This window comes from Paramisgurnus dabryanus, chromosome 5 (assembly GCF_030506205.2).
Source record: "Paramisgurnus dabryanus chromosome 5, PD_genome_1.1, whole genome shotgun sequence".
In the NCBI taxonomy this organism is placed as follows: Eukaryota; Metazoa; Chordata; class Actinopteri; order Cypriniformes; family Cobitidae; genus Paramisgurnus; species Paramisgurnus dabryanus.
Window position 1 is genome coordinate 36,997,316 of NC_133341.1, and position 21,974 is coordinate 37,019,289.

General features: G+C 36.9%; 1 protein-coding gene across 2 annotated transcripts in view; it reads right to left on the minus strand.

Annotated features, from left to right (window-relative positions):
• Positions 1-893: 893 nt before the first annotated feature.
• Positions 894-21,974, minus strand: part of ksr2 (kinase suppressor of ras 2) — a 136,651-nt gene continuing 115,570 nt past the window's right edge. The window contains exons 19-22 of one of the 2 annotated variants that reach the window (XM_065250919.2): positions 19,991-20,125; positions 13,551-13,680; positions 12,705-12,838; positions 894-1,459 (exon numbers count right to left, since the gene is read on the minus strand). In XM_065250919.2, the coding sequence (XP_065106991.1) occupies positions 1,453-1,459; positions 12,705-12,838; positions 13,551-13,680; positions 19,991-20,125 (406 nt within the window). In that variant the 3' untranslated portion in view covers positions 894-1,452. Of the gene's footprint in view, positions 1,460-10,482; positions 12,839-13,550; positions 13,681-19,990; positions 20,126-21,974 lie in introns of those variants that run through there. The other variant, XM_065250918.2, reaches the window with a different exon arrangement.

Consider the following 21,974-nt stretch of genomic DNA (forward strand, 5'->3'; position numbering starts at 1 on the left):
TATGTACTTTTTTTGTAACCAATATTGTGTTCTTGTTAATATTCCATAAAAAAAGGAAGTGAAGGAGGGTGAACGCAAAACATGTTTTTTTTTATTAAGGGAAGGTATTATCACCTTCTGACATCACAAGGGGAGTTATTATTATGCTTGCAGAGAATGGTTTACCAAACTAAGTTTGGGTTGTACACATTTTCTACAGGTAGGTTAATAGAAGCACTGTGGACCCAATAGGCTTTATGCCCAGCTACACTACTTCCTGAACTTCAGCCAGCTCCTTGTTTCCTGTCTGCCATTATTGGACAAACTGATTAATCCAGGTGTGCCTGACCTCAGTAGTCACAACAACAATAATCAGACACACCTGGATTAATCAGTTTGTCCAATAATGGCAGACAGGAAACAAGGAGCTGGGTGAAGTTCAGGAAGTAGTGCAGCTGGGCATAAATACTATTATAGCACTTAAACATGGAAAAAGTAAACATTTTCCCATTTTGGTTGAAGATAACCCAGCATGTTTTTTTTTTTTGAGTCTGTCTTTAACCATAGTTGTGTGTTTTACTTTAAAGAACAAATAAGTCAGGTGGGCATCGAAGCAGTAGCTACACACAGGAAACAACAAAACGAACAAAAGATTGGATGCAAAACAGAGATGTTAATATGAAGTGTGCACTTCTACCACAATCCAAAATATGATGGGTTATTGAGTTAAATTAACCCCAATTTTTTGTGTTGAAACAACCCAACATAAGTTAAATTATAACGTGGCACGTTGGGTTTGCTCCTTTTTAACCCAGCACTGGGTTGAAAATAACCCAACATTTAAAAAAATAAGAAGATTTTTATATTTTCAGATGAAATGAGTGATAAGTTGAGTCAAAATGTTACATGTTCGATCTCTCAGACAAAGTCGAGTGATGTTTTATAAGAATTACAGAGTTGCAAGGTTACATTTCTCAGAAAATGAATGACTGACTCTTGGAAAAAGATTACTAGGGCAGTATACGCTTTCAAAAAGTACACATTTGTGCATATTAGTACTTCAAATATTGGTACCTCACAGGTACATATTAGGGTCTTTTTAAAGGGTACTGACCCATCTTTTGTACCTTTTCTTCATCAGGGACAAGTGAAAGTGCACACAGCATGAGTGTCTTGGCATGGTTGTGATGTCAGCAGAAGATCATTTTGGTAAATTGAGAGATCTGTGCATCCTTAAAGATGCATCCTTAAAGTCACAACTAACCATCATAAGCCAGCTTAGACTTAAAACACATATAAAGGTTTGTCTATATGAACTCTGCCCATTGCCCTCCAAAGCCAGCATATCGTGATTTCCTGTCATGTGATCGATGATGTAAAAACCTTGAGGATGTGATTGGTTGTTGTCCAAAAGTAGGATAATGGGAGATACAGTAGCAAAGCCTGGTGAGGAACAACAGGAGGCCGTCGCTGTCACAGCCTATGAAAAGGAAAACAGATCATGTTGAACCAGAATGAGAGATTATGACTCTGTCCTTCTTTTCTGATGGATTGGACTGTCCCTATAGTTGCCACTAGTGCAGTATCCTTTCCAAAATGTTTTCCCCTTAAATGGGGTTGTTAGTTATTCACCCTGCCGTCTGCATTATGGTTGCTTGTATATGTTGCAAGTCTGGATTTGCAGATACTTTAGATTCTGAGTCAGCGTTTTGGTCGGTACCATCAGCTCACTGTTAGTGGATCACCGACCTGCTGCCCAATAGAAAATAACCACGCTTTCATCACTCAACTTTAAATCTAACCCCTTTTCGGTCTCTCTCTGCTTTCTGTTTTGTCGGCCCAAGTTCGTGACTAATCTGAGAAAGCTTAGTGAAGCGTGTGGGTGTCTTCTGTGGGGTTAGAGAAACCTGTGCTCTTCTGCGCGTATGACTTTTAAACTAGACATCTGAAGCATGAAATTGGTCAGAAAGTCCTCCCACGTTGAAAAGGCATATATTGATAGAGTACCTGTGCCTGGTCACCCTTTAGATTGGAGCGAAAATGCTCATTTTCAGTAGAAACTCGAAGAGCTTGAAGCCATGAATTCACTTCAAACTCGAAGAGGAGCGTAGAAAAACGAGATTTGGAAATGTTGTTTACCTTTGTGTTTGGTTATTATTCCAGATTCATTCAGAGAGACCCGATTCATTAATTATGGATGAGAGATGCCGTCATGTTTGGGTAAAACAGAGACAGTGACGCATTCAAAACTTTTCAACAAAAGATTAAATTCAACACATCATACACTGGACAAAAAGACAAAATATTGTTTGGTGTGTATTGTCTTAAAAATGCATTGCAATAGGACAGGGTTTCCCAATCTGGGGTTCGTAAAGTCCTGGTGGTTTGTGGGGTAATTGTAGGGGGTTTGTGAGTTGATGAAATAATTTTTTTTAATTACAATGAAATCATAAAATGTAAAGAAATTTAATCTAAATAAAACATTTACTAACAAAAATATTTATTTTATTTGTTTAATCTGAATGTCATGTGACCATTATACAACACTACAATCCATCGTAAAACTGAAATCTCATGCAAGATGGACATATATGTTTTATGTACAAATAACAGGTAACAATAAATATAATGATGTAAAATACTACTAATAAAAACTTTAAAATGGATGAAAATAAATGTTTTGGAGTTAAAAATGCAAATGCACTATTCAATTAAAATGTTTAGGTATAATTTAGGATATGGATGACAAAAGTTTTTAAAAGCCCTGCTATGGAGACATTACGGTAACACTTTACTTGAAGGGGTGTTCATAAGACTGACATGACACCTTCATAATCATGACATGACACGTGCCATGAACTGAAGCAGATTTTATGCACATTTGTCATTAGGTATCATTTGTTCAATTATGTCATTTTTAATGCAAAGATGACATTGTTTGAAGTGTCTTTGTTATGACAACTTAACATAAACCAATACATCATAACTTGTCATAAATCTGTCATAAACATTACATAGCAGAATAATTAGCAGAATTAGCAGAATTAAATATTAAGAAAATACCTAGCTTCATGAGTTAACATTACATTAAACTGTCATTTAAATGTCATTAAGTTTTAATATATGTCAATTAATTTTAAATACCTTAACAAAATGCAACAGACACGTCAAAATATTACTTAACTTTATGTATGAGCAAAATACATAAAAAACTGACAACTAACAGAACATGTTCCTCCTCAAACAGAGGGGTCTGTAATTTCTAACCTAGAAGAAAAATCTAACAAAACATTTAATCAATTTAATTTATTGTAATTAACTTTGCAGCAAAATGCATGACCCAACATTGCATGGCTTAACCGATTATTGCATTGATTTAATTTAATTTAAGGTGACTTGGGGCTCTATTTTAACGATCTGAAACGCAAGTGCGAAGCGCAACGCGCAAGTGAGTTTGTGGGCGGATCTTGGGTGCTGTTGCTATTTTCCCGGCGTGAGAAATAACTCTTGCGCCGGGCGCAAATCAATAAGGGGTTGGTCTGAAGTAGGTTCATTATTCATAGGTGTGGTTTGGGCGTATCGTCAAATAAACCAATCAGAACGCTAGCCAACATTCCCTTTAAACGCAAGGGCGCAAGTTCCATGGCTGGTTGCTATTATTATGACGGATTTACCAGGCGCACGCCAGGAGCGGTTCACAGCCGAGGAGACCGACGTCCTTGTACGGGGGAATCCCACACACTGTAAAAAATTTCACTGTTAAATTACAGTAATATACTGGCAGCTAGATTTGCCAGCATATAGTTGTAATTTTACAGATTACCTACTGTAATTTACAACAACAGTTTTTTACTGTACAAATATTACGAGACAGTACTGTAAAAAAAGGGAGCTGCACAGTATAATACTGTCAGATGTTTGGATGCATTATACGTTATTTTAGGGTTCCTGCTGTTATTTATACTGTAGAATGTGATTTTTCTAGCATTGTTAAAATGTAATTTTAAAATAAACACTTAAAATTGCTTGCAAAAAAATTCTCAAACAAAGGATGATGATAAAACACTGTTTTTATTAAATATAACAAAATTCAGTGCATTCTTAAATGTCAGTTTCTGCCTCACTAATGAGACTGGGCTGAATAAAACATAATGCTGTGATGTCACATAAATATCACAACACTGCACAATACAATGTGAAAGCCACTCAAAGTCCATGAAGTTTTTGATGAGGGTGGTCACATGGGGATTAACAGTTGCTGCGTTTTTCTGGACAAGCTTTCCTGTCTTCTCGGACACCTTCACCTGCCTGCTTTTGTTCACCTCTTAGGGTTCACACCAATTAAGCATCTACAAAGTACAATGAGAGAAGTAAAGATTAATTGCAATGAAGACAGATAAAACCAACTGCATTCACAGTATAAATATTCTGGTTGTTGCCATTCTGGCAGTAATGAGAGAGAAATACTTTATTCAAAAACATGTAGCATGACAACAAATTTGGCCAAAACCCAGTGTTATGTCTATATGCACATGCTAGCTTAAACTTCGACTTACTATTTAAAAGACCTAATGCAATTAAAGTCAATTTACAAAAAAGAAAGAGTTTAACGCAATGTGACACTAATTTAACGCAATGTGACATTCTTGAACAGCTAGTAGAGGATTTACCTTTGAACAAACTCCAGTGTCCTCACAGCTTCATCTTGCCTTCACAGATGATGATGTTTTCACTGCTGATCATCCAACCTCCAAATGTAACTTCATCACCAGCAACTGATGCAGACAACAATTATAGTTAATGTCCCAAAAAACTATCAGATATTATACTGCTACAAATCCATTACTTAGAAAAGCTAATGATATTAATTACAGAAAGAGATTTTTTAGACAGACTGAAAGACTTTTCTATAGGCCTACTGTTTTATTGTTTTATACTCCATACCTTAGTGTTACACTTACCCAGCAGTATCAGCCTTGGACTAGCCGTTTTCAATATTTTACTATGTTCTTACCTCAACTTAGACGAATTAATACAGCCCTATCTTTTTTCAATGCGTGCACTTCATCTTTTACAGTGCCTCGTGAATGTAGCGTTTAGCCTAGCCACAATCATTCCAATGGCTCCAAACAAAAGTTTTATTTTGTGCCAAACTTACTTGTGTAACTACTCATGTAACAGTCTTTAAATAGGGAAAACATGCAAGTGTTTGGTGGCTTCTAAATTCATCCCTGTTTGGAGCCATAGGAATGAATGGGACTAGGCTAAATGTTAACACATTCACGAGGCACTGTACAAAGATTAAAAGTGCACACATTGAAAAAAGATACAAACAAATGGTGAAACAGAGCCCAATCCCTCATGTAGATTTTAAAAAATATCAATAGATAATCGCACATCAGTCAGACATTTGATTAGATTGCAAATTAACATTAGCATCTTTATTTGTATTTAACCTATATAGCTAGTTGCCAATTCGTTTAACAATCTGCCCTAAATATGTCAAAATCAAATAAATCGTTTTTAGAAATATTTCAAAAATAAGCAAATATATATAACATTTTGTCAATTATTTCACTTAGAAACACAGACTCTGTTCAGTTTGTGCTTACCTTGATATACAGGCGAGGAGTAAAAAACAAGTGAATTCGTCGTCCGTCTCAGTGCTGGTAGGGTCACAATCGGAGTGAAAATGGATAGACAGTCTTTAATTCTGCTTCCTTCTCGTATAATAAAATGCAGAAAAACAGTGTAGTTAAATCAGTTTTATTCATGGTTGCAGATGAGCTCGTCACATGTCTGACATGCCTGACCAAACCAAAAAATACTGTATTATCCCGTAAGACTGAACAGGAGCTTGCTGTTATTATTTTGTTTGTCATATTAATGTTTATTTACAGTATTCAACTGTATTTATGAGAAACGGTAAATTACTGTCCAAAATTCCCCGTTTTTTTACAGCAATTTTTTACAGTGCACTTGCCAGCATAAATCGGGCACGCCGTGTAACGGGAGGTGGATCTGCCTCAGGACTTGACGCCAGCAGAGGACATCGCTGCGTCCACCCTCACCGCTGAAAGGGTTTGGGGGCTTTGAAATCGGACCCAAGAAACGCAAGCAAGGTCCAACCTCAAAGTACTCTTACAAATCAAGTTCATATACATTAAGGTTTCTTATGAAAACATTTTAACTATTATTTACATAAAATAAATGTAATACAGCCACACAACAAAGTTATGAAAATATTTTAATCGTTATTTGCATGAGAATAAATAAAAACTATCACCACAATGCTCACCACTATGATTCCCCTTATCTCGTGTATTAATATTTTTAAGTGTAACAATTTATGATTTGCAAAAATAACTGTTGCATCTGTGTAGATTAGATAAGCAAAGTGTGTGCGCGTTGTGCACGCTATACATTATGGTCAAGCATGCGCCCTTAAAATAGCATAATGAACAACGCGCAACGCGCCACTGACTTTAGACTAGTTTTTTTTGGTTAGTAGCGCAATTGTTTTTTGAAACTGCAAAATAGCATAAGAGATGGTTTGCGCCGCAACACGCCTCCTTTTTGCGCTGAACCGCCCAGGGAGCGCAAGTTCATTCCCTAGTTTGCTGACGTGCATCTGTGGAGGGAAAAACCCCGCTGTGCGCCGGCGCAAAATACGAATGATACATGCGTCACTGACAAAGTCAATTGCGCTGGGTGCAAGATAGGGCCCTTGGTCTCCAAATGCAATAAAATATAATAATATCAATTACAATTATTATTATTATTATTGAATAACTGATTTTATTTGTTAAACAAATGGAGGAAACTTAAAAAAACATCTTGAACTGAAGAATATTAATGAAGTTGGTATAAAACTATTTGACAGAGTATTAACACTTAATTACATTTTAATGACAAACTATATTTGTACCACTGTAGTTGAGGTCAAGAAAAATATTTATGACACTGTTATAAAACTATTTGACAGAGTATAAACACTTAATAACATTTAAATTATGAATTATATTTGTACTACTGTAGTTGAGGTCAAGAAAAATATTCATTACGCTTTTATAAAACTATTTGACAGAGTATTAACACTTAATGACATTTTAATGATGAATTATATTTGTACCACTGTAGTTGAGGTCAAGAAAAATATTCATGACACTGTTATAAAACTATTTGACAGAGCATTAACACTTAATAACATTTTAATGACAAATTATATTTATATTACTGGTAAAAAGTGGTCCGTTATGCTGTCTTGGTAATGTCAAGTTGTTATGACAAGTTATGATGTATTGGTTAATGTCAAGTTGTCATAACATCTCAAACAATGTCATCTTTGCATTAAAAATGACATAATTGAACGACTGACACTTTTGACATTTGTCAAATCTCTTTCATGTTCATAGCATGTGTCATGTCATGATTATGACATGACACATGTCAGTCTTATGAACACCCCTTCAAATAAAGTGTTTACTCAGAGTATTCTGAGTTTAATTAAACAAATAACAAATACAATATTAATTTTAATACATTTAGAATGTAATTATAGTAATAATGCAAATATTAAAGAAGTAAAATGAGTCAAAGTCAATATTAGACATCCTTTTAAATTTATTAAAATTTTAGATTATAATTATATAATTTCTTTCTAAAATATATAATTTACTTCCTTTGTTCCACCATTTTAGGTTTACTTCTCCATCACGCTTGTCGCAATGCATTCTGGGTTTACCTTCACTACATGCAAACACCTATGGATTTGGTCAAAGATCGATAAACTCAATGCTTTTAAATTTTATTCTCTCACGTGGTTTTGGAACAATACAAAGCAGTACATATAAATACAAATTTTGTATTTTTTGTCCTCCTTTACTTGCTTTATAATGCTCTCTCTCTCTCTCTCTCTCTCTCTCTCTCTCTCTCTCTCTCTCTCTAACTTAGTGATCCAAATTCAATTAAAGTTCCCCTACTAATAATCTTGTGTGGGTTTGCGTTTTATTGTCTTTTATAACAGTACTCCATTTGCCTTTGCTTGCACATAAGCACTAACACTTGCATGACTCTGCAGGAAAGTAATTGAGTTTATTTGCTTTAATTAGAGAATCTCAATGACACTACATTGATCCCTTTATCTGTATGTTTCTTCACACCAGTCTATTCGGCGAAGGTGTATTTTTTAAGACAAAATGTAAAATGTAATTTCAAGTGATTTTGCTCACATCTTTATTAAAGGTGCTGTAGGTGTTGTTTTTTAATAAAAAATTGTTCACTCTATGACTCATATAAGCATCATAGGTGTCCCGAGAAACTACTGTGTGCTCTCAACACGAGAGAGAGAGAGAGAGAGAGAGAGAGAGAGAGAGAGAGAGAGAGAGAGAGAGAGTGTGTTGTGTTAAAGTGCTTGTGTGGAATAATTCATTTTTATGTTGTTGTCTGGTGAACATCACTTAATGCACTTATAGTACTATACTATTAATTATCCATTTTGCATTGACATTTATGCATTTGGCATTTATGCATATGTTTTGAATAGGATGACGCTTTATATGTATAATTCTTTAAACAATAATATTAAACAATATTTATAGGTTACATATAGGTGTTATATTTACATTTATGGACTTGGCAGACGCTGCCTGTTATCCCAAAACAACTTACATACATTCTTTTTGTGTGTTTCCTGGGAATCAAACTGATGACCTTTTTGCATTGTCAATGCAATGCTTTACCAGCTGAGCTACAGGAACAAATAAAGAGTTAATTATGCATTTATAAATATGGCATCACATTTGGATTTTTAAACAATGATCTGACCTGGTAAAAACTCATCTGTGAAGAAAGGAATTAAAAGCAAGTGAAGAAATTAGCTTATGACATTTCATGAGTTTCTTATAAAGTACACATTTGTACCTAAAGGGTGCATATAAGTATCTCAAAGGTATGGTATACTTCAAAGGTTCATATGTGTACCTAAATGTTACAAATAAGGACCCTTTTCTAAATGGTACTGTCCCAGTGAAAGCTTTGTACATTAATATCTGACTGTGTAAAATGTGCTTGTGCAGTAACATCTAACTGAACCAGTTTTATTAGAGTTTAACATATTTGTATGATTAAATCAATGTACCCGAGGTGTTACGGGTACACAAGGTGACAATAGGGGTATGCATTATTTTTTTCTTTAAATTAAATAATAAAATACCATTCAATACAAGTTTCACTGCTAGCTAAAGCTAAAGAAATCTACAGGGGCCACTCTGACTTTCATTGAATTAATATAATTTTTTTATTCATATCACTATACCAGGATGAATACAGACATAAACTATGTGTAGAAAACAATGGACTTAAACTCACATACACTCACCTAAAGGATTATTAGGAACACCTGTTAAATTTTTCATTAATGCAAATATCTAATGCATTTAGGGGTGTGGTCCTGGTCAAGACAATCTCCTGAACTCCTAACTGAATGTCAGAATGGGAAAGAAAGGTGATTTAAGCAATTTTGAGCGTGGCATAGTTGTTGGTACCAGACGAGCCGGTCTGAGTATTTCACAATCTGCTCAGTTACTGGGATTTTCACAGGTCATCCAGTATGTGGCAGACCTGAGGGCAAAAATGCCTTGTTGATGCTTAAGGAATGGGCCGACTGATTCAAGCTGATAAAAGAGCAACTTTGATTGAAATAACCACTCGTTACAACCGAGGTATGCAGCAAAGCATTTGTGAAGCCAAACACGCACAACCTTGAGGTGGATGGGCTACAAACGCGGAAGACCCCACCGGGTACCACTCATCTCCACTACAAATAGGAAAAAGAGGCTACAATTTGCAAGAGCTCACCAAAATTTGACAGTTGAAGACTGGAAAAATGTTGCCTGGTCTGATGAGTCTCGATTTCTGTTGAGACATTCAGATGGTAGAGTCAAAATTTGGCGTAAATAGAATGAGAACATGGATCCATCATGCCTTGTTACCACTGTGCAGGCTGGTGATGGTGGTGTAATGGTGTGGGGGATGTTTTCTTGGCACACTTTAGGCCCCTTAGTGCCAATTGGGCATCGTTTAAATGCCATGCCCTACCTGAGCATTGTTTCTAACCATGTCCATCCCTTTATGACCACCATGTACCCATCCTCTGATGGCTACTTCCAGCAGGATAATGCACCATGTCACAAAGCTCGAATCATTTTAAATTGGTTTCTTGAATATGACAATGAGTTCACTGTACTAAAATGGCCCCCACAGTCACCAGATCTCAACCCAATAGAGCATCTTTGGGATGTGGTGGAACGGGAGCTTCGTGCCCTGGATGTGCATCCCACAAATTTTCATCAACTGCAAGATTCTATCCTATCAATATGGGCCAACATTTCTAAAGAATGCTTTCAGCAGCTTGTTGAATCAATGCCACGTAGAATTAAGGCAGTTGAAAGGAGGTCAAACACAGTATTAGTATGGTGTTCCTAATAATCCTTTAGGTGAGTGTATGTAGTGCAGTTTTAACTGCATTATAGGCTACTGTTATTTTAGTTTATATTAAAGATTTTAGTCAAAGCTTTTATTGATTACGATCAATCTTATTAAAATATTAAATAATTAAAATAAACTAATATGTGTGTATGTTAAGATTTGACACATTTTTTGTTAACATAAAACGTGACTCATGACAAGGAGTAAAAGAAATGACAAACAAAAAACGAAAGTCCAAAATCAACACCTTTTTATTTTCATACATCTTCATAAAGGATGAATGTAAAGAAAGCTTGGGATGAGTACCAGTCGCAAAGCCATGAGCCGTAAGGCATCAGTAAATACAAGCTTTTATATACTTACAACAAATAATACATACAAAAACTCAAATAAACCCGCAAAGACGCGCACAAAGTATCAGTAAAAGAAATGTAAACTAGAGCGATGGAAAAGTGTTATGAAATAATGACCACCAAATAAACGTATGGATGGGTAAAAACACACACACACAAAGAGAGAGAATACAATTCATACATTCTTAATGACGCAGAAATATAATAATAATAGATGGCAATGAGGTCGGATTCAATGATTTGAATATTAATTACAGCAACAGATCATTAAGCAAAGTCTACAGCCTGTTAAATAGGCCTGATATGGAAGCTGCTTATCAAAATCCGATTTCTCCTTACATTTTCAGTGCGTAAACACTGTCCACACACTTCCTCATTGTCCTATTTTAAAACATTATAAACATTCGAGTACATCTATATATTTGTAGGTTTAAAATTGTGCCTGATATAGACTATATTTGTATTACTTTCTTACATTGGTTGTTTGTCGTAGTTTGTAAAACTACTGTACTGTGTGGCCCTATCTTGAGGGTCTCGAAAATGAACAGACCCCCTAAAAAGGTTCGCATGCATTGTACAAATATAAACGCACGCCCGACGATCCTAAAATAGACTTTGAAAAATAACAGCAGCAAGAAGTTTGTGAGCATTTCAACACTGGCACTGTTTATGATCGAAAACCATGGCTTTACACGTGAGCGGATTGTCTGTAAATGCTTGGCGCTGAGATGAAGAAAAAGCGGTTTAGCGTTTTTCGGCAAGCCATACCCAACTAGCGACAGCGAACTTAAAAGAGATCGAATCGAACCTTCGCACGCGTGTTGACGTGATCGTCGTTCTGTGTTACAACATGGACACAATCCATAACTTGCAACATGCAACAGTCATTTTAATGAGTCGTGAACTATATAATAATATACAAATGTGTGTGCGGAGAAAAGTGCACTGTTACTTATGATATATTCTTTACAATACAAGAATGTGTAACCTATAGTACAAACAACGCAAAGCTTTAATTTATGCTTAAACATTCTTAAGTATGCAATGATAAGTAAAAGGTTCGTAAGTGTGATAGATACGGTCGGCTATCTATCCCTTTCATGGTAGGCTCAGGAATAGCATTTTACCCCAGGTTTTGTCACAGTTAGGCATGATACAATTCAAGTGTCGATAATATACATACGTGCCGGACGGCGACACGTTTAAATACGGCGCCATCGCATCTATAGGCAATGCTAAATGCACAAATGAGAGCACAACCTTATCTACAACGCAACAGGAAATTCGTCACATTCTAGAATATATACATGTACACCTCCCTAATGGTAAAGCTTTGAACGTCCCAGCGTAAAAATAAAAACGATGCGCAATACAAGAATGGAAATCAATGAAACACTGATAGACCATGAATGAAAGAAAATTAAGAAACCATTTCTTAAAGAAGAAAATAAATACTGAATCTAAAAAATATATATAACAATACAGACAAAACTCACTTACAATAAAACAAGTTGTAATCGTTTATAAAAATGCATCATCTATGTGGTCGGACGAAAGAAAACGACATTCACCAAAAGTGGAGTAATTCATTCAAAGATAACAATGGGAAATAATCACAAGCAGTTGAAATATGCGAACAGATTAAGCCAAAAAACAAAACAAATCTGTTTTATGATCAAATACAACACAAGAAAATATATTGCGCTAAATGATTACGTCGCAAAATACATGCACAATTCATGTAGCAACCCTTCGTGAGGTTTTCGTAGCCACGTTGACGCAGTCTTTGTTTTAATATTAACGTTATATCTCTCGATCGTATAGTTTAGCGCTAGTTTATTTTATTTGTTTATTTGTTGTTGTAGTTTAGCTCATTTCACATACTCAGCTGATTTCCAGAAGTGCACGGGGTGCGACAGGCGACGGTTGCGTTTGGGGAGTTTCTCCAGAAGTTCCACCAGCTTGGAGAAGCTGGGTCGCTCCTCCGATTCGTACGCCCAACAAAACAGCAGAATGTCCTGCTCGAGATAAAAAAAAACATTCATTCAATGCTCTAAATTTTCCTTTTGTGTTCCTCAGGCAAATGGAAATCACAGGGGTTTGGAAAAGCATGAGGTTTAGAAAATGAATTTCATGTCGTGTGAACTATAATTATCATAATCAGGTTTAACGCCAATTTATTTGCCTCATAAGAAGTTAATTGAATGATTTTACTACAATGCCAGCTGTGACTGTCAGTGGCGGCCCGTGACTTCTGTTTTCGAGGGCGCTCGATACGAAGTTCATCACAAAATGTATGTAGCCCGTCATGTGTGTGGTTCCTTTTTTAAAAATACGTGTTCTGCGCACCGAGAGATCCTGTGTGCATCATGTGTTCTGCCAAAATAAGTGCTTGCTGCCGATGCGTCTAAAGGGTTTATGATAACAGAGACACTCGCGTTTGCCAGATACACGCATAATTTCATTCGTAATCAGAGTTTAGTGTTAAGGTAGTGTCTTGTGTGGATTTTGCGAACATGAGCGTCTCTTTTATCATAAACGGTTTTGACGCGTGTGCAGCAGGCACTTATTTTGACAAAACACATGATGCACATAGGATCTCTCAAAGCGCATAACACATATTTTGAATTAGCACCCCTCGGATGAGCAGTCACGAGTTGCCACTGGTGGTGGTCCAATACATTTGTTAAGCACCATATCTATGTGTTTTATGAGAGTGTACAGACTCACAGATATCTCCTTGCCCATGCCGATGTGCGTGAGGTTGGGCTTCATTCCACTGCCAACCTGCCAGATTATGACTTCAGCCGGCTGATTCTTAAAGGGCCACTCGCGCGCATGCAGCTCGTACCAGATAGTGCTGAAACATATGTCAATGAGAATTGTGTCACTATACTTAAAATTTTGTACAAAAAATATAAATATATAAACATTGAGTGTAATAGGGGCCGTTTCCCAGACAGGGTTTATTCTATTCCTAGACTAAAATCCTTAAAGGATTATTTTACTTTCATAAAAAAAAATTCTAATAATATACTTATCCCCATGTCATTCAAGATGTTTATCTCTTTCTTTCTTCAGCTGAAAAGAAATCAAGTTTTATTTTGAGGAAAACATTCCAGGATTTTTCTCCATAATTATAATGGACTTTAGTGGACCTCAATGGTTTGCAGATTCAATGCAGCTTCAATGGGCTCTAAATGATCCCAACTGCGGCATAAGGGTCTTTGGGGCGGGTCACATTTCGCGTCTAAATCCGTGCGGAAATGTGACCGTCTGTTGATTCTTGTCACATGACATGCAGTGCACTTCCGGCATTCTAGAAAGTGAAAATGTTTTTAACTCGATGCGGTGCGGACGCCCCTGGATCAAAACAAGCGCGTCGCATGGCATGCGCATCGCGACCACGCCGCTTCCATTATGAGCGTGCATACTGCGCGCCTACATTTGAAATAACGAACTTAGGCACGCAAAAGACATGAAATGTATTCGGTATTTTACACTTAAAGCCCTGTTTTCAGATTGTTTATGGTGAAATAGAATGGTTTTGACTGAAATTTCGACATTTGCGGCTGCCCTGAGATTTTTCGCGTGTTTGTGTTTCATCTCACACCTCTACAATGGGTTTAATGGTGCACTGGAACAATCCTTCCTAAAATGCATTAAACTTTCGTTTACAAAGACATGAAACTCACCGAGTGGTCAGGGGGGCACACAAAAATCGCTGCAAAAGATGCTTTCCAACAGCTGTTTTAGCATTCGTTGTTAACTTGTGGACCTATTTTTCCAAACGCCTCACACCCGTATATTCTTCCGCTTAGAGCTTGAATAATAAACACTCCAGCCCAGGTGGTGGCGCTAATCCGCCTTTGCCAATTGCAAGAATAGAAACAAAGTTCCCGGCGCGGAGTAATACCGTACCTCACACAGCACAACTAATACAAGTCAATGGAGTTGGCAAAAACTACGATAAAATCTGTTGGAATGCGTATTTTGCAGCGATTTTTGTGTGAGCATATCAGTGAACACCCCTGACCACTCGGTGAGTTTTACGTCTTTGTAAACGAAAGTTTAATGCATTTTAGGAAGGATTGTTCCAGTGCACCCATAGAGCCATTGTAGAGGTGGGAGGTGAAACACAAACACCCAAACATTCTCGGGGCAGCCGCATATGTCGAAATTTCAGTCAAAACCGTTCAATTTCATCATGAACAATCTGAAAACAGGGCTTTAAGTGTAAAATACCGAACTTGTCCTTTAATCTAGCAAAAATATTTTCATTTTTTTGCACTAGCTTTGTGATGCACTAGCGTGACCTTACGTATTACGTAATCATGCCGAAAGGTCACACATGACGTATACGAAACTAGCGCTCCAGTGTATACAAGTGTGGAGAAAGAGGACTGTTCTGTCATTGTTATATGTGAAATGATAATGAATGTCTTTGTGTCAGTTTAATTGTTTAAAATGGTCTGCAAGTGTGCGTTTCACAAATGTTACATGTGACCTTTCATCGTGATTACGTAATACGTAAGGTAGTGCTGGGGCATCACACAACTAGTGCAAGACGAGAAGTTGTGGTTTAAAAGTACATATAAAAGTAATCCTTTAATGTAAAAACATTTTGTACAGACATATCTTAACATACATCAGTGCCATTGTTGTATCTCAAGATGCACACCAGTATTGTTTTTGTAAGGTACGTTTGTAAAAAACAATTCTTAATATAACCAAGATCTAGTCCTGGATTAATCTAAACACTGTCCGGGAAACTGCCCCATAATATCTACTATATATAAATGTTATACATAGAACACTGAATCTTAATTATAATTTGCTTCAATTTAAGGATAATAAAAACTTAACTAAGTGAGTCTAAAAAAAAAGAGTATAGAGTTTGAGATGAGAGTATTTGAAAAATGCTAAGGACTTCAACACCACATTTTCAAAAGCACTTTTACTATCTCACACATGCTCTTGTATTCCAGTTCATTTATTTAGAAGTCATCTGATAAGATAATGCTGAAAATATGGTATTGATCTCTAAAGGGCAAATTTTACTAAACCACACTTAAGAGCTTATTAAAAGCTTATTAAAAATCAATGAGGGAAGTGATCTGCTCATCTGAGCTCGACAATTTAAAACCAAATGTAAAACATGTGGCCTGCAGTAAAAAATCTGTTTTTTTAATACTTTTGCAAAGACTTCGATATTCACGCACTGTCTGTGTTGCTTGTTGTATTCTGCAACTCGGTTGACCCCTAAAGATGCCCCCCAAAAAGTGAAGTTTGTCATCATCAGGCCGGTGCTGTTCAGCTATGAAGGATGCAGATAATCATAACCTGTCAGACATTAACTCTTTCCCCGACATTGACAAGTTCTCTCATCAATTAAGAGAAAATGTTTCCCTGCCAATGATGCTTCCCTGACAAGTTCACGGTAATCTATATTTCTGCTATTATCCACTAAATGCTATTTACACACTGCAAAAAATGATTTTCTTACTTAGAATTTTGGTGTTGTTTTCAGTGGAAATATCTTAAAGTTCTTAAATCAAGATGTATTTTCCTGATGAACAAAATGACCTAAGAAAAAAAAAGTCTAAACAAGTGAATTTGTGCTTAAAACAAGCAAAATTATCTGCCAATGGGGTGAGAAAATTTAGCTTGAATTAACTGTTTAAGAAAAATGAAAAAAATTCTCAAACCCATTGGCAGATATTTTTGCCTGTTTTATGCACAAATTCACTTAAATTGTATATTTTTTGTCTAAAACTAGACTAGAAAAAGCATCTTAATTTAAGACTTTTAGATATTTCTACTGAAAACAACACAAAAATACTAAGTAAGAAAGTCATTTTTTGCAGTGTACTTCTGTGTCGAGTGTACCGCATAGTCTATGCATGACGCGCACCTCCCCAAAAATGCAACAAAACGTCAATTTTACGCAGATCACTGTGATTGGTCTGCTAGAACTCCTCCCTCAGGTAAAAACCTGATATATAGTGTCACATTTCATTATGGGCTCTATCTTACACCCGCTGCAATGCAGCGCAATGCACGATGCAAGTGTATTTTGCTAGTTTCCACCCTGCGCAATTAACATCGTTTAAAAAGCAAATGCATTTGCGCCCCCTTTTGCGCCCATGGGCGATCTGGTCTGAAAACGAGGTGTGTTCAGGCGCATTGTTGGAACGTTGCTATTTTGTCAACTAAAATAGACTACGCCATTGAACAACAAAAACCTGCTCTAAAGTCTAAAGTCAATGGGGCAGTGTGTTTTATGTTATTTAAAGAGCGCATTAGTAAAATGGGTCTTTAAACGAGAGGACAACGTGGGTTTGCTTATCACATACATGAATGCGCAGCAGCATATGTATGAAAGATAAATATGAAAGATGAAAGGATTGAATGTAAAAGATTATTATTGAGTCTCTTGGACGAGGACCGATTATGAGACGTTAGAAGGCGCAAAGAGCCGCTTCACCTGCAGCCTGGTAAGTAAATAAATGCTTTGCTTTAAACAAATGCATCTGTTTTAAAATGTTTTTTTTTTTAAATGCTACCTCACGGATTTATTGTATATGATGACTCTGTACCTGTGGATATGGTGAGATGAGAAACATTTTTAATTAATGTTTAAAAAAACTGACGCTGTCCAAGTGCTGAAATGTGCGGAGAGCCGTTTATAAATTCTTTATCTCCTGTTTGTTACAAAAAAGTATTTTTACAGTACAAATCTTTTCTTACATACATGTAATATTTTTTTTAAAGATATTGGATAGCCATACATTTAAAGCAATTAAAAGCCTGCTTTTTTACTTCCATGACTAAAAGAAAACAGGTTTTAAAGGTTTTAATAAAAAAATAACAATTTCAATACAAGTGAAAAACAACACAATTATTTAACATTAATCTTAAACTGCGGATCTTCTTCCTCCACTTAGTTTTTCAGTTTACAAAGTCCGTCATCTAAATGGGGATTAGACCTAACGCCAGCGCAACTGGCTTTTAAAGGGGATGAGAGATGAGACTCTCATTGGTTTATTGCACGTTTATACGCCCAAAAAAAAGGACCAACCCTTTTTAACCATACGCTCGGCGCACAAACCATTTTTCCCGTCGTTAAATTAGCAAAAGTGAATTCGGACACGTCCATTTAGACGTTGCGCTGTGCGCTTTAGACAATGCACTTAGATTGTTAAAATAGGGCCCTATGTGATTTTTTACTTGCGACAATAAAAACAAAGATAAAGCGATAACAGGCTGTAACAAAAGTTGTTGTGTATTTGCCGTCTATTCTCCAACAACACACACAACAAGCTGCTACCTCCTCTGCTTTTGCCTTGATATTGTATGTTACAGCAGTAAGCGATCTGCATCTTAAAGGAATATTCCATTTTCTTAAAAGAAAAATCCAGATAATTTACTCACCACAATGTCATCCAAAATGTTGATGTCTTTCTTTGTTCAGTCGAGATTAAATTATGTTTTTTGAGGAAACCATTGCAGGATTTTTCTCATTTTAATGGACTTTAATAGACACCAACAATTAACACTTAACTCAACACGTAACAGTTTTTTTCAACGGAGTTTCAAAGGACTATAAACGATCCCAAACGAGGCATAAGGGTCTTATCTAGCAAAACGATTGTCATTTTTGACAAGAAAAATAACAAATATACACTTTTTTAAAGCACAACTTTTCGTTTAGGTCCGGTCCAGCGCGACCTAACGTAAATGCGTAGTGACGTAGGGAGGTCACGTGTTACATATATAAAACCCACATTTGCGGACCATTTTAAACAATAATCTGACACAAAGACATTAATTAGTATCAGTTGACATACAACAACGTAGGAACGGTCCTCTTTCACCACATTTGTAAACACTGGGGCGGAGTTTCGCGTTCGTCCTCTGTGACCTCTTGACGTGATGACGTATTGCGTCGGGTCACGCTAGCTCATGACGACCGGATATAAACGAGAAGTTGTGCTTTAAAAGTGGATATTTGTTATTTTTATTGTCAAAAATGACAATCGTTTTGCTAGATAAGACCCTTATGCCTCGTTTGGGATCGTTTATAGTCCTTTGAAACTCCGTTGAAAAAAACTGTTAAGTGTTGAGTTAAGTATTAAGTGCTGGTGTCCATTAAAGTCCATTAAAATGAGAAAAATCCTGCAATGTTTTCCTCAAAAAACTTAATTTCTTCTCGACTGATCAAAGAAAGACATCAACATTTTGGATGACATGGTGGTGAGTAAATTATCTGGATTTTTCTTTTAAGAAAATGGAATATTCCTTTAAGATGGACAATGACGCAGAAGTCTAAATCAGGCTTTATATGAAACAACTGCTCAACTTAGGACTCTGTTGCATTAAAATACATTACTCATAGAGATCAGTGGATGCAAAAACAGAGAAACGGCAGGAAGAAATTGCTTCGGGGTGACCTCTAGGTACCAGCTGGACAACTTTCTGTCTTTTTGTATTTGGCTCCCACAGAGTGACAGTGTGGCGGAGCCTCCATATGGAGATAAAACATGAGGACGCGATTGTGTTAGGACTCAACAGAGCAGCATTCCTTCATTTCTTCATCCAGCTATCCATCTTGTTATTCATTTGGCCCACACGCTCGCTGCTTCTGGAACGGCTCAGGTCAGGTAAAATTAACTACAGGTGGATGTTCAGTTTTGCATGTAGTCTCGTGTGAATGGACTTTGATTAGTCCGCTTAGCGCTCGATGAAAGTTGGTGAATTAATTCTGGCACACCGTTATAATCACACCAAAGGTGGCATATTGTACATTTTTCCTAGTTGAGGGTTGCTGCACCAGTTTGACGTCACATGACTATTTTCCACCAAAAACAAAAATAAATGTTTACCACGAAAGCCGTTTATGTGTTTACTGCTGAAACCGACCGTCTATACCACTATTGTGTTTTGATCAATATACAGTACATTAAACAATGACAGTTATATAGGTGTCATAGCTTTAAGCCATTCCTAATGGAGTATGTCTACTACTGTACATGTTTTATACAACGTGTAAAACTCTTTCAAAAAACTGAATCCTGATATTGAAGCCTTGAAGTAACCCAAACAAAATTACAAAATTGTCATTATTTACTTATATCAAGATTTTTTGATGTTAGTTGATGGGTACCCACCCAAAAGCAAAGACGTCAGACTGTTTGGAGAAAGGAAGCTGGTTTTCTGCCGTCTCAGGGGAAAGCTGACGGATGAGCTCGGGAGCGAGATGACACAGCCAGCCGCTAGGGATTCGTAACTTATCCTTCCGTCTACTGAAGAGAGAGAATGAGAAACCTGAATCAACAACATGACCGGCCAGAACATGTGCATGCTTTGAATACTGACAAAAATGTAATTTTATTGACAGTTCTGTCACAAAAATTTAACCAAAAATTCTCAGACAGCCAGACTTCAAAGTACAAACATCAAGACATCTCAAAAAAATAAAGAGTCCACTTTAAAACACTTCATGATGCTGGATGATCTTTGAGACGAATAGACAGGTGCTCGAATAAATTTGTTAAGCACTGTTTATGTGAAGACTAACAAGTTCTTCATCTAAAGCAGCTCTTTATTCATTTCTTCACGTGAAGCTAACAGCTGTTCATTTTCTGATTAGTGGATTAGGATTTGAACCACTCTCATAACCGGTCGAATGAAAATGTCCAATGACTTCATCTTTCATAACCCACAAAAGCTCTCTTAAGCAACCCTGACATTTCACGATGCTTCAATATGAGTGGCTCCAACATCCTCATCGTACCTGCTGCCGTAGATGGATGCAGTGTTTCAAACCAGACCAAATCCCAGAATAATCCGATCTTATTACAATACCCAGAGTCACAACACATAACTAATGTAAAATGCTGTTATTGAAAGTCAGATAAACAATTCATAATTATGCCGAAGCACGCCCGGAGTCCCAGACGGCCTGAGAAATATGCCGTTTCAAATACTACGTCTTCCTAATAACTCCTGATGATAATTCTCATGGCTTTGGATGTGTGGGAGTGGGCCGATCAAGATTTGATGAATGTAAACTTGAAACTGTGGGGATGTAGGATATTCACTGAGATTCCTGCCAATGTACGTAAACACGATCAGCCTCGTAATCAGATGAGCCGATGTGTATGAACATTTGTAATTTCGCCCCGACGGGGATGTTGGTTTTGCCGCTTTCGATGCCAACTAAAGCATTTTCAAAAAGAAGAGACACGCAAAAAGAATCGGGACGGGTGCCAAAACAACATCAGCAATAAGATGGTAAACAGGGATGGTAAGCATACAGTACTTTCACTAAGAGATTCAACAGAATGGTGTTCACACAATAACCTGGAGTTAAACATCACCAAGACCAAGGAAATGACAGCGTTCTCCACATAAACAAGGAGGAGGTAAAAGGGTAGAAAGCTCCTCACCTGGTCTACATTCATCTCTCATCAGGTGAGGAAGGCTCAACAAAGACTTTACTTTCTCAGTGACTCAAAGACACATACACTAGCCGACTTAAAAAAAAGGCTAATGGCATTTAAACTCTTTCCCCGCCATTGACGAGATATCTCGTCAATCAAGAGAAAACGCTTCCCCGCCAATGAAGAGTTTTTCCGTCTTTCCACAATACCGCAAGCTGCTGCATGTCCGTGTCTGTTTTAAAGATCGCTCTGAATGGGAACTCTATGAAAAGTCCGTCACAAAAATGGAATTATCTCTGCTTTTTGCTCAAAATGTGGTGTTTTTGCAGAAACCTACCCATATTCAAAAGCTGTTTACAAAAGAACTACTGAAGGTAGGATGAAACAGGTTTTTTTTGTTTGAAAGCAGAGGGTTTGTTCTTTCATTTGGTATATTGTATGTTTATATATTTGAAGAAGAACATTTTCTGGAAGACATGAAACTTTTGTGAAAATCATGAAAAACGCTGGCGCTGGCTGGCAACTTTTTTTTAAAAACGCTGGCGGTGAAAGAGTTAAAGACCCCACCCACCCTGGACATCACCTTTTTTCTCCCTTACCTTTTGGAAGGGACTCATCTCTGTAAAAACCAACAGACCACCCTCCTACACCCCCCAGGACACATGCTTTAATAATACCCCACAACACTTTAAATGTTTGCACTAATTCA